This window comes from Nannobrachium achirus, assembly GCF_963921795.1.
Source record: "Nannobrachium achirus genome assembly, chromosome: 19".
NCBI lineage: Eukaryota > Metazoa > Chordata > Actinopteri > Myctophiformes > Myctophidae > Nannobrachium > Nannobrachium achirus.
In genome coordinates this window covers 10,171,442-10,183,766 of record NC_137826.1, presented here as the reverse complement: position 1 = coordinate 10,183,766, position 12,325 = coordinate 10,171,442, and the positions used below count along the sequence as shown (strand labels likewise).

General features: G+C 41.1%; 2 protein-coding genes and 1 pseudogene across 3 annotated transcripts in view; all 3 read left to right on the top strand.

Moving 5' to 3' along the window:
- Positions 1–134, top strand: part of LOC308304595 (olfactory receptor 1C1-like) — a 22,789-nt pseudogene extending 22,655 nt beyond the window's left edge. Inside the window, exon 2 of the transcript in view lies at positions 49–134. The product of the transcript in view is annotated as an olfactory receptor 1C1-like (transcript). The remainder of the gene's footprint in view (positions 1–48) is intronic.
- Positions 135–234: 100 nt separating this feature from the next.
- LOC308304594 (olfactory receptor 1C1-like) lies at positions 235–1,197 on the top strand (the record flags this gene model as incomplete). Its single annotated transcript, XM_080749222.1, has 1 exon — positions 235–1,197. One exon carries the CDS (start codon positions 235–237, stop codon positions 1,195–1,197), a length of 963 nt encoding a protein of 320 aa, XP_080605348.1.
- Positions 1,198–9,032: 7,835 nt separating this feature from the next.
- On the top strand, positions 9,033–10,004 carry LOC308304593 (olfactory receptor 1C1-like; the record flags this gene model as incomplete). The annotated part of the gene is made up of 1 exon (XM_080749221.1): positions 9,033–10,004. One exon carries the CDS (start codon positions 9,033–9,035, stop codon positions 10,002–10,004), a length of 972 nt encoding a protein of 323 aa, XP_080605347.1.
- Positions 10,005–12,325: the final 2,321 nt, after the last annotated feature.

Genomic DNA, 12,325 nt, shown 5'->3' with positions numbered 1-12,325 from the left:
ACTTTCTGGCCATCTCAAATAAAGTTGTTTTTCTGCACGTGCCTGCAGGGGATGCTCCACTGGGATCTGTCACTCATGTTATGGACCCTGGACTTGAAGATATAAGACTGTTCAGTAACGACTGGCTTCAGTAGAGGAAGGAGGAGAGCAGCAGCCTACTTCATCGAGAATACAGAACCGATCTTCCAATTCGTCACTTCACGGAAAGCAGGTTGGCTGGGAATATATAATGCAATGGATCTTTTTAACTCTGCTCTTGAGAGGAACATGACATTTGTGCGTCCTGCATACTTCATAATCAAAGGCTTTTCTGGAATCCCTAATATGAAATATTATTATGTCTTCTTGTTTTTTGTTTATATTGTGTCATTGGTGGGTAACACAATAGTGATGGTTGTAATATACTTGGATCGCAATCTACAATCTCCAAAGTTCATTGCCGTCTTTAACCTGGCATTCGTGGACCTGTGTGGGAATTCAGCGATGGTGCCAAAGGTTCTCGACACCTTTCTGTTTGACCACAGGCACATATCCTATAACAGCTGCTTGACCTATTTGTTTTTCTGTTATGTCTTCCTCACGATGCAGTCTCTGAACCTAGTCATACTCTCCTATGACAGACTGGTGGCAATCACCTTCCCACTGAACTACCAGGTCGTCGTGACTCACAGGTCCATGTTTGTCATTGTTGCGTCCGCCTGGCTTTTCACGATCTTTGTAGTTCTTCTAGCGATCGGCCTCCTCACCAGGCTCTCCTTCTGTAAGTCTGTGGTTATAAACAGCTTCATCTGTGACCACGGCCCGATATACCGGCTAGCCTGCAATGACAACAAACCAAATTCTGTGATTGGCAAGACGTTATCACACATTCTCGTCAGTCTGCCTTTTGCGTTCGTCTTGTTCACCTACTGCTGTATTGGCTATGCTCTGTCTAAAATCAAAACGGGCAAGGGCAGACTGAAGGCAATGAAAACCTGCTCTGCTCATTTGCTGTTAGTCAGTATATTTTATTTACCACTCCTGATCACTTATTCTATCGGAGCGGCTATGCCTCCGAATGCCAGGATCATCAACTTGTCTCTGACCTCCATCCTCCCTCCCATGTTAAACCCGATCATATATGTCCTGCAGACAAAGGAGGTCAAAGAGTCTGTGACAAAGATGCTGAAGACATCCATTATCACTCTGAGGAAATAGATCTGTGAAAAAAGCTGATCATTAACAGAATGGAGTCAGTTTTAAACACTGAACATATGAATTGAAAAAAAGGACAGAAAATACATCACATGGAAAATGTTATATTTATTATATTTGCCTTGTAAAATTGACCAAAGGGGAATTTATAGTAAAACAATAACATTTTCAATGTGTTGAAGTGTCTTAAGATGATATTATTGTGTATTTTTTTTATTGTGTCTATTATTGTGTGTACTGTAATTATGTCTTTCTATAGATCACTACAAAATAATACAATGTTGGTCAAGTACATAAAACCAAAGGGCTGAAATGAGGAAAGCGCCCCAAATGTAAGGTTTTAAAAGTGGTCAGATACAATATTCTCTTTTTTCTTTTCTTTTTTTTTTTAAAATTTTTTATCCCAGGATTTTGTAACCCATTTTTTTCACCCAGTGCCAATTGCCTAAACTGTAATCCTGGTTTCCTGGCTGCTCTCCCTCTGCCAACGTTGTGAGCATGTAGTTGTGAGCATGTAGATCTGCTATTTTCACAAGTTTGCCTCTTGCTTACTTAATATTTAACAGTTTGGCCAGTCCTGTCAAATATTCGACTATTCAAATACTTTGAGGTCGAATAATTCGAATACTAAAAATCACTATTGGTGAATGCCCTATTATACAATATTTTCAAAGTTAGAACAAGTGTCAAAACAAAAGCTGTAATGAGAAAGTTATTCCCCAAAATGGTCTATCTTTCTCTTGTCTTTGTGTTGCCCAAAATAAAGCTGCAGAACTGGTAAACGCCATTGCATTATAAACTTTGACTGGAAATGTGTTTTTCTTTGTTCATTGCATGTATATTCTTAAATGCATGCAGATCACTTTGATGAAGTTGAGCACACCTGGGTTATTGATAGCCTATTTTACATTATAGAATCCTGAGTTGAGATCAGAGTTAAATTAAACACACGTGTTTACACCCTGACTTATTTATTTAACAAACTAGACAACAATGTCAGTTGCTTTATTAAAGTAATTATATGCAAATAAGTTAATAACTTAAAATATGAAAGTTTCCCCATTACGTCACAAAGGTTACCTGGCAGCCGTTTGGAATAGAAGGTCCATGATGTAACAAGTGGAAAATGTTGTAGTTGTACAGTACATACTGTACTTTTGTTACTGTACTTGATATAGCAGTGGCTTATAAACGTTTATATGCCTTCTTTTTATTTATTGTTCACATTGTAAATGCCTCACGTTAAAAAATAGCTCTAAATGCAATGCTCTGGCACTCTATACTCTTAAATATGAAATAATATGTCTCTGATGATGGCTCATATAGCCGAAACGCCGAAACGATTTGGATGTGCTACCTTTTTGGAATTTTTAATTCCTACTTTTTATGTATACTGGACTTTAGGTCCAGCACTCCACTGAGAAACCCCAATGCTGATGCGCTGATTCTTATTTATGAAATGATATGTATACGTAATGTATATAAATGTCCTCAAGCAGTATTTGATTATGTTTCTAAAGGACCCATCATATGCCATATTCGGCCAAATAGTTATTCATTTTGTGTTAAAACATATATTGCCCATAGCCCAGTTGTCAACAGCCTGAAACTTGTTCAGGAGGAAAAAAAAAAGAGAGAGAGAATAAAATACTGGAAATACGTCCATGACTTATTAATCATACAATTATGTTAAGCCAATATTAAGTTTAATATCATATATGATAATAGAGCAAGTGTACTGTACTTTTCCTGTGACAAACTAAAGTGTGCGTGCGTGCGTGCGTGCGTGCGTGCGTGCGTGCGTTTGTGTGTGTGTGCGTGCGTGCGTGCACACGCAAGTGCATGCGTGTGTGCACGAAGGAGCCTATGACATTTCACACTGCAGTTGCATCAGGCAATGGAATCCTTTTGGGAAACACTGTAGTGATAACATACTATACGTACATCAGAGTCTTAAAACATCAAAAACATATTGCTGTCTTTAACCTGGTATTTACAGACCTGGGTGGTAACACAGCCTTGGTGTTATTGATACCTTCCTATTTGAGAACCAGTACATCTCCTACAATAACTGCATGACATACTTCTTCTGTTATGTCTTTATGTATATGCAGTCTCTTAATCTGGTTATATACTCTCTTATGACAGCCTGGTGACTATCATCACTTTCACACTGCGCTACCAAGTGGTTGTGTCTCACCATGTAGGCTATATTATTGCTGGTTCTTCATGGGTTTTCATTATCATTATTTGACTCAAAGCAATTTGTTTCCTGACCAGACCTTCCTCCTGTCATTGGCCATTAATAGCTTTTTTCTTCAATCATACCCTATTATGTACATTGGCCTGCATTGACTATTCCCCTGGCTTAGTTAAAGGAAAAAGGTGATGCACACATCCTTTCCAAGTGCTGGTGCTGGGCTCAGGTCGACATAGGACTAAAAAGAATAGAAGTCCGCACAACAGCTTTCCCCTAGATTAGTCATTGCATATTTGTTCCCTATTATTATATTCGGGTCACCCTTCATTTTCATCTAAATAACTTATAGACCATATTCACACGGCGGTCGTCTTGCCATTATGTTAATGATTTGCCACCCCGGTTTTTCAATGCAAAATGCAAACATGGCCGCCTGGTGAATATGGTCTATTGGCTATGCTCTGTATCACGGGTCATCGCCATGCTGGCTTGTGGTGGACATTTTCGTCAAGGTAAATGTTTTGCCATGGACACACAAATGAGCTAGCCCTAAATGACCAGCACATGTCTGTAACTTTGAGAGACTCAAGAGTTATGGGGGTCCTTAAAAAAAAGAAAAAAGAAGAAGAGAGAACCACTTTACTAGTGGAATAATGCGCCATAATATTGGCATAGTAAATCAGTGTCTGAAGATGGGGTCTTGCTGATCAAGACATTATGAAAAAACTGAATCTACACTTTGCCACAGACAAGGCCAAGTCTTGCCACGGACACAGTTGTCTGTGTAAGGACATATTGATGACAGTTTTCACAAAACTGCCCTGAAAACTCACCTTTTAGGAGGCCAGAGGCGGAGGTAGTTAGCACTTCTTCTCCCATAGACAGGCGAGAAGTGAGCACCCCCCCCCCCCCTTACCTTAGCCCACCCTCTTGTTTCCCCTACCTTGTACATATAGTGATTTTATAACTGTGATGATTTTTGAATGTTTTTTTTGCTTGCTTTGCTCGCATGCTTTGTTATGTCCATGAATTGAATACCAAGGACTTCTGACGTAAAAAATACTTATTTGGGATGCTCCTTATAGGCAGGAGTTTACTTGTACTGTACTACATTTTTTTTTATAATTGACTACTTGTACTGTTCCCCATTTTTGTCTAATAAAATACTCAATCAATCAATCAATCAATCAATCAATCAAACTTGCTTTGGAGAACATAAGAGCCACATCGTGTCTGAGGCCATCATTCACTGAGACATCCAGACAAGTCTGTGGGGATTCACTATTGTCAACATATAATTATTCAATTAATGAGAAATCATATGATCTCCATGCGATGCGTATATCAGACAGGTTTAGATGTTCCCACAGAGACCTTTCTAATAATTAGGGAATCGTTTGAACGTCTCCCTCCTTCGGTCCCTAAGTGGGCGACAGAGTGGCTCAGAGCCTGAAACCTGAAAACCAAAAGGCTAATATCTCCCCCCGGGCAACGGGGGATTCCCTCTGACACTAGTGGTTAATAAGATGTTTGAGTTTAGTGTGCCTTCCCATGTGGGAGACCCGGGTTTGATTCCCCGTGTTACATTGGTGCCATGACCTGGATCTGGTTTCCCGGTGGGATGGCCGGTCAAAGTGGGATGAGTGTTAGCAGAGTGCCTCAGAGCCTTTAAGACCAAAAGCCTAATATCTCCCCCTGGGGGGATTCCTACATTTTTACTATGGTGAAAGAAACACAGATGCCCCTCTTTCCATGCCATACCTGAAGGCAGCATTCAAGAGAATTGCCTTGTCCGAACTTTCCTGAACTTGAACATCTTATGTTGAAAAGAATTGCCCTCTGTGTAGAAATCCATGCTGTACGCCATCTCCAGTATTGACTTGATTATGCTTATTTTAGCGTGGTATCAAGCACCGAAAATAGCCGACCTCCAAGCTCACAACGCGTCGCAGTGCGACGCGTTGTGAGCTTGGAGGCCTGCTATTTTCGATATTTTTACCAAGAGGCCCTTTTAGAAATGTCAGCCCCTGCCCCTCTAGAATTCTCTGCACGTCCCTGTACAGCAGACAGAGAGTGTCTTTAACTTTCAGAGTTTAAAGTCACCTTTTCACCTGCGGTAAACAAGTCTGTCAACCCTCCAGCCAGCTGACCCCCAGGGGAGTTTCCACGGCAACAACTCCACTTCAACACAATCCCAGCCTACTATGTTTTTCTCCACCAGGCTCTCTCACAGGACAGCCGCCTTACTTGACCCTGCATTTACCACCCTGCCTAATTGCTCCTGGGGGAGATAAGCAGCCTTGGTGTTTGCTCCGTACTCTCCTTTTCCCCTGCTGAGGTGATGATCACATGCTGATAACACAGTGAGTAGCTACTGTAGCTGTTATTCATCCAGTGGATCATGTACAGTACGGTTGTTTTTAATATCAGAATGAATTATTAGGCCTTATTACCCGGCTCATTTGAATGCTTGATTCTGATTGGTCAGTTGCTGAAATCAGCGGTCTGTTATTTCTGGATAGCAGACCGCTCGGCTCAATAACAGACCGATGGCTAATCAAAGACTCAGAGCACCTGCTGCAGTCAAACTGTGCAGCCTGCGCTGCATGAATTTAGTGCCGTATCCAACACGTCAGCCATGTAAACAACCACACAGCGACATTTAGAACTAAACATTGATCTCAAGAATGTTTTTAAAATTATTTTAAGCGAGAAATAGACGACCTAGTATCAGAAAATGGATTCTATCTAATCAGCACTTCCTTGTTTTCAAGGCGACCGTGTCGCGCTGGGCGTCCTCCCAGCGCAACACTTGTGGAACACTTCCAGCCGGCTGTAAACAAGGAAATACTTCGGTTTGTTTTTAGTTTTGAGTAAAAAATATTAATTTTATTTAGTAGCCGGGTAATAAGCGGGATAAATACTGGCTCCTTGGGGGTTGTCCATATATAACATCCCTTCGAACTGATAACTCCCTCGGCTGGCGCCTCGGGAGTTATCAGTCCGTCGGGATGTTATATATGGACAACCCCCAAGGAGCCAGTATTTATCCCTTACACAGGTCATATCCCCGGCTCAGTGGCCTTGTGGTTAGAGCAGGGGTTTTCAAAGTGGGTGACGGGGCACCCTGGGATGCCGTGACGGCAGTCCAGGGGTGCCACGAGATAATTTGATAATATTTGGAATTTATTTGGACACTTGAAAAAATATTTAGTATAATTTTAAACTTGAAGTACAAAGTTATTTTCAATCAGTTCTAACCAAAATGGCTATTATCTCAACGTTTTCCTCGCAACATAATCACTAAAATATCGTCACTGTCGGGCAGAAACCTTGTATCTCCAAGTTTCAAATGTGTACGTCTTTTGGTAAAGCAAAGCCCTGCTTCATCATACAAGACTGTCGCACAAAACTAGTGAAAACAGCCAATTGTGTGCTTGTAGATTGGCTGTTTTCACTAGTTTAGTACATTTTATAGATGATAAATAGAAAACGAACGGTTTTGGACATACAAGGTTTCCACGCGACAACAACGATATGCTATAAATATAAGGTGCTGGGAGTGAAAATTATAATGTAGAGGTGCCTCCTCGGATTAAAAAAAGGATTTATACCCCATAAATCTGAGACAAAGAAGTTTGGGAACCCCTGTGTTAGGCAACAAGTCATATCCCTGGCTCAGTGGCCTTGTGGTTAGAGTGTCTGCCCTGAGAGGTCGGTGTTGACTCTAAAATGGGACCCAATGCCTCCCTGCATCAAGGGTTGGACTGGAGGTAAGTCCCAGTGACATACTAACGTCATGTCCAGGTGGCCTTGTACTGTATATCCAACAGTAATCACGCAGTCACACCACAAAAACAGGAGATAGGCTCCTGCCCAGGCCTATTGCTCAGCAAGGCTTACTTTACTTACTACTACTTGTATGATTGATCATACTTGGCCTCAGAACTTTATAAACATTAGTTACAGTAGAAGCGTCATACTGTAAACACAACCCCTGGCAGGTGAGCTTGGAGGTTGAGACGGTCGCATGAGCCGACTCAGCGCCGTTACCGAGTTATGTGCCGTTATGGACAGAATAGTAAATCTTCATCCTCCCGACCGCGCGGTCCAAGTGAACACAGCGGAGCGCTCCCGACCTCCGCTCCAGCCAATCACAAGCCGCGGATTTTAATTTATTCACCCCCGTATTCTGTGGACTCCATTATCGCCCACTGTACATGCTTTGTCGGGTCATGTAGAGGCACCGCCAGCAATGGTTCAAAACTTTGAATGAATTTGTGATAATATGCTGCTAACTAACCCATATGGATGTCTTTCCCTGCTTCTTCCATGCAGCCTTTTCTGTATTCACTCCACCGTGGCCATTTGAGGCCTTACACACCCTCTCCCGATCATGTTCACCAAGTAGCCTGTCTAAGCTCCAACCTGCACTTTGGGGGCCTGCCGTAGTGCTCCCAATATCCCAACTCTGACTTCGCGTTCTGGCGGGCTCTGTCCAGGCTGTTGCGTTTCTCATTGCCCCTGCGGCCCAATATTGGTCAAACGCCGTCTGTCCTGTGTCTTGATGAGCAGAGGCAAGATGGCGCCGGCTTATATCCTGGTGGTGCCCGAGGTGTCTGGATGTGGAGGTGTGTGTTCCAGTCCGTCATTGTAGTGTTGTTGAGGGGTTTCACTAAGGTTGGTGGCGTTCAGGCATGGTCGATCTTTTTCTCAATGATTCAAGGAAGAGAGCAGTCTTAGGTTTATCAATAAGGCCGAGGCATTCGTTGTTACACTAGAGCAGATTTTCATGGGGCCACATGAACAACAGAAAATATTGTGGAGGGCCTGGCGGGGAAAGCAGTTCATATCTGGTTATGCAAAATCCACAGTAGTTGTTGTCAGAGAACACACACACCAAGTTTGAAGTTGATCAATCGGACGGTGCCCGATTTATGCCTGGGTCAGATACAAACAGAGATTCTGTGAATTTACAGGTAATTAGATGGATGTCATTAAACCTTTCTCCAGTCAGTGTTCTTTGCCCCAAGATTAATGTGCGTGGCCGAATTTGGCCTGTCTGAAAACTCTGAATATAATCTGTCAGTAAAGTTTGGATGTTGTGACATATGTTTGCAGTATTATACTGTTTGAATCATGGTCATTGTGGTTTCCTGTCCAGATGCAACATCGAGGTGCATATGACTTCAGTCTACTAACATTTTTTTTTTTTTTAAAGATTTGTTTTTGGGCTTTTTGCCTTTATTGGATAGGACAGTAGACTGACAGGAAATGGGGGAGAGACAGGGAGTGACATGCGGCAAAGGTCGCCCGGATCGGGAATCGAATCGGCGACGGCGACAGGCATTGATGCCGAAATGGCAATGCCTATATGGTATGCGCCTGGTCCACTAGGCCACCAGGCGCCCCTAGTCTACTAACATTTGACTGACACATGGGCAAAGTCCCTAAGGCAGAAGGTCAGCAAAATGCTAATCTGTAACAACCGTCATGGAGGAGGTGGGGTCAGTTTTTTAAATAACTGTCACATTCATAGCAGCCGGTCTCATAACCCAACTTCCCTTCGACAATAATGCATCTACTCTTCATTATCTAGTTCACTCAAGACAGGGAAGGTTTAACGCGGAATCTTACAATGGATTTATTCAACTATACTCTTGGAGAAAATGTGACTTTCGTGCGGCCGCCATACTTTATAATCAGTGGATTTTTTGGCATCCCGAATATGAAATTTTACTATGTCTTCCTCTTTTTCTGTTTCATTGTGACTGTGTTGGGAAACCTTTTAGTGATGATCGTAATATGCTTTGATCACAATCTCAAAACGCCTAAATATGTTGCTGTGTTCAATCTGGTATTGACGGACGTGGGAACTTGCACGGCTTTGGTGCCAAAGATTATTGACACTTTCCTATTTGATCGCAGGTACATCTCATACATCAACTGCTTGTCCTATGTGTTTTTCTGCTACTTATTTTTGGCAATGCAGTCTGTCAATCTGATTATACTCTCCTATGACAGACTTGTGGCTATCACCTTCCCACTGCACTACCAAATGATGGTGACATGCAGATCCATGTTTGCGATAATTGCCACTGCTTGGGTTTTCACGCTAACTGTCATGTTTGTGGCAGTTGGTCTCCTCACTCAGCTTTCCTTCTGTAGGTCCTTGATTATACAAAGCTTCTTTGTTGATTATGGACTCCTGATTAGGTTGGCCTGCAATGATTATACAACCGCTTACATTGTTGCTCATTTGATTCAAGCTATTTTACTGTGGCTCCCTCTGGTGTTCATCTTGGTGACCTACGTCTTAATCGGCTATGCTCTTTCTAAAATCGCTGCAGCCCAGGAAAGAGTCAAAGCCATGAAAACCTGCAGCTCTCACCTCTTGTTGGTGGCCGTCTATTACTTGCCAATAATGGTGATGTTTTCTCTAGGACTATCGGTTCCTCCCAACGCCAGAATGATTAATCTATCTCTGGCCTTCGTCGTTCCTCCGATGTTGAACCCAATCGTTTATGTCCTCCAAACAGAAGAGGTCAAAGATTCTCTGAAAAAGCTGTTGGAAATCACAAGGAAATCTATAAGGACATTGCTGACATAAATTACTTCTCATACACAATGCTTGGAATGTTTCTTTGCATATGTGCACCACACTGAAATAATAGATTATAAACTACTCTTCATGTTTTGGTGACAGATACTGACAGTATTCATACTGTATCATACTGTATGAATTCTTATTGGGTTGCCTTTGCAGCACTATTATTTATTTGTAAATGGCCATTATCATTTCACTGAATAATGGAACAATATCCAAGTGTCTAAATGTTGGTTGCAAAGTTTAAGACAATTAGTAAAATAGCTGTAATTTATTCCCAAATAAAAGCAAAATCTTGAAGTATGTAATTTATCATCTGACCTACCTACATTTGAAATCAGCCATGAATTTGAAAGCTGCCCTTAATCAAATCTCAAATAGATTAATATATGTTTAAAAAAATAAAACGTTATAAGACTGTTTTGCTCTTGACATTTGGATGTGGGCACAGCGCGCGCGCGCGTGTGTGTGTGTGTGTGTGTGTGATGGATAAAAGATGTGGGGTTGAGTGGTATGTATTGTATGTTTGTGGGTGTTTACACAATGCTGTACCCCCTCAAACTGTATACCGTAATTCCCCCTTTCAACAGTTTTTATTATTATATTTTTTATATATTTCGACACTTGTTTTGTCAATGTAAATGTATGTTTTCTCATGCTAATAAAGCTCCTTTGAATTGAATTGGGCTTTAAACACCCTTAAATCTCCTTTAATCTAATTAATGTACCGGTATATAAATCAAAGTTCATATACTGAACCTATTTGACTTTGTGGCTGTTTGGGACAAGCAGAGGACTTATTCATGTTGTGTCTTGAAGGAGTAGTTCACCCCCAAAATGACTTTTTTTCTATTGATTACTCATGCGATATAGAGACTTGAGTTCAATAATATATTTTTGTATTCGTCGCATTCCTAAGACAGAAATGTGATTATAGCAAATTTACCCCCACTGATTCCGGATGGGGACTCAAATGCATGGCACTGGATGAGGAAACCATCGGGGTAAATTTACTATAATCACATTTTTGTCTTTGGAATGTGACAAAAACCTAAAAATATTATTGAACTCAAGTCCCCATGGCGTGAGTAATCAATAGAAAAAAATAATAATATGGGGGTGAACTACTCCTTTAAGCCTGAATTATACAGTCGTGGGCCGATAACAGACTTTGCAGATGCGACACTCTGTGAACTCGGTGAGGTTCTCCTATAGGTTCACCCGCACAGCAATGTTCTGTCATCTCTTTCCTAGGACAGAAGTTGTATACCGTCTATTTGAGTATTATTCCTGTTGTGCAAATCACAATACACTATAAATTAATAAACTACCATACCATTTTCATCCAATCAGGAGTGAGAAAACATTATTTGCTCTTGTTTTGTTTGTATTTCTTCACTTCCAGTTTCACTTCTTTATCCTGCAATCCTGTTCTTCTCTCCTGATTTGCCAAAATTGGTTTCCTGACCTGAACTCTTTTTTTTTGATGGGGAGACTTGTGTTATTGAACAGTCAATAGCAATGATTACTATCGCAAGTCAGAGCTATTTAACACTACAGCAACTTTAAAAACAGCGTGTCTGAATGAAGAAAACAAACCAATAACAATTGCGTCGATTCACACTACAGTAACATTCTCTTCTATGATATGAACACTGAAGAGGATTTTGGAAGTAAAACATCAGGCAATAAGAATACTGGTTCTTTATTGGTTCTTTATTGATCAATCTTAATTTGTATCACTGCTACATACTGTAGTATGAAGCCAAAAGGAGACTTTGACACATAGACCTGGATGGGCAGGAAAGGCCAAAGGATGACCTTTGATTAGAAGACGGCCTCTCTACTTCATCCATTTTCCTCACTAATTCTCATGTTCAAATAATAACATTATTTTGTATTTGTTTAAAAAATAGTTTTTATTTCGATTTTTAATAACTCAAGAACAATATTGTTGTTGTCGGGCAGAAACCTTGTATCTCCAAGTTAACTCATTTAGTGCCTATCCCGAACATGTTCGGGATATTTTCAGTCCAATACAATTTTTTTTTTATTAATTGACTTACCCTGAGCTGCTTGTATAGTCGTGGGTGGTCCTGGCTCGTCCTACGCTAGCCAGCTAGCCATTTTACATGGTCCGACGATATATTCCATTAAAAATGGTTTAAAATACATTTTTGAGACCCCCAATGTTCACCAAATGTTCAGCGCCGCTTCCGGAACGTAGTCCAGTGTGCCTATCCCGAACATGTTCGGGATATTTAATGAAATGAATAAAATGATCCGAGGCCTTCTGAAGCCTGGGCCTAAATTTAAAATCCAGT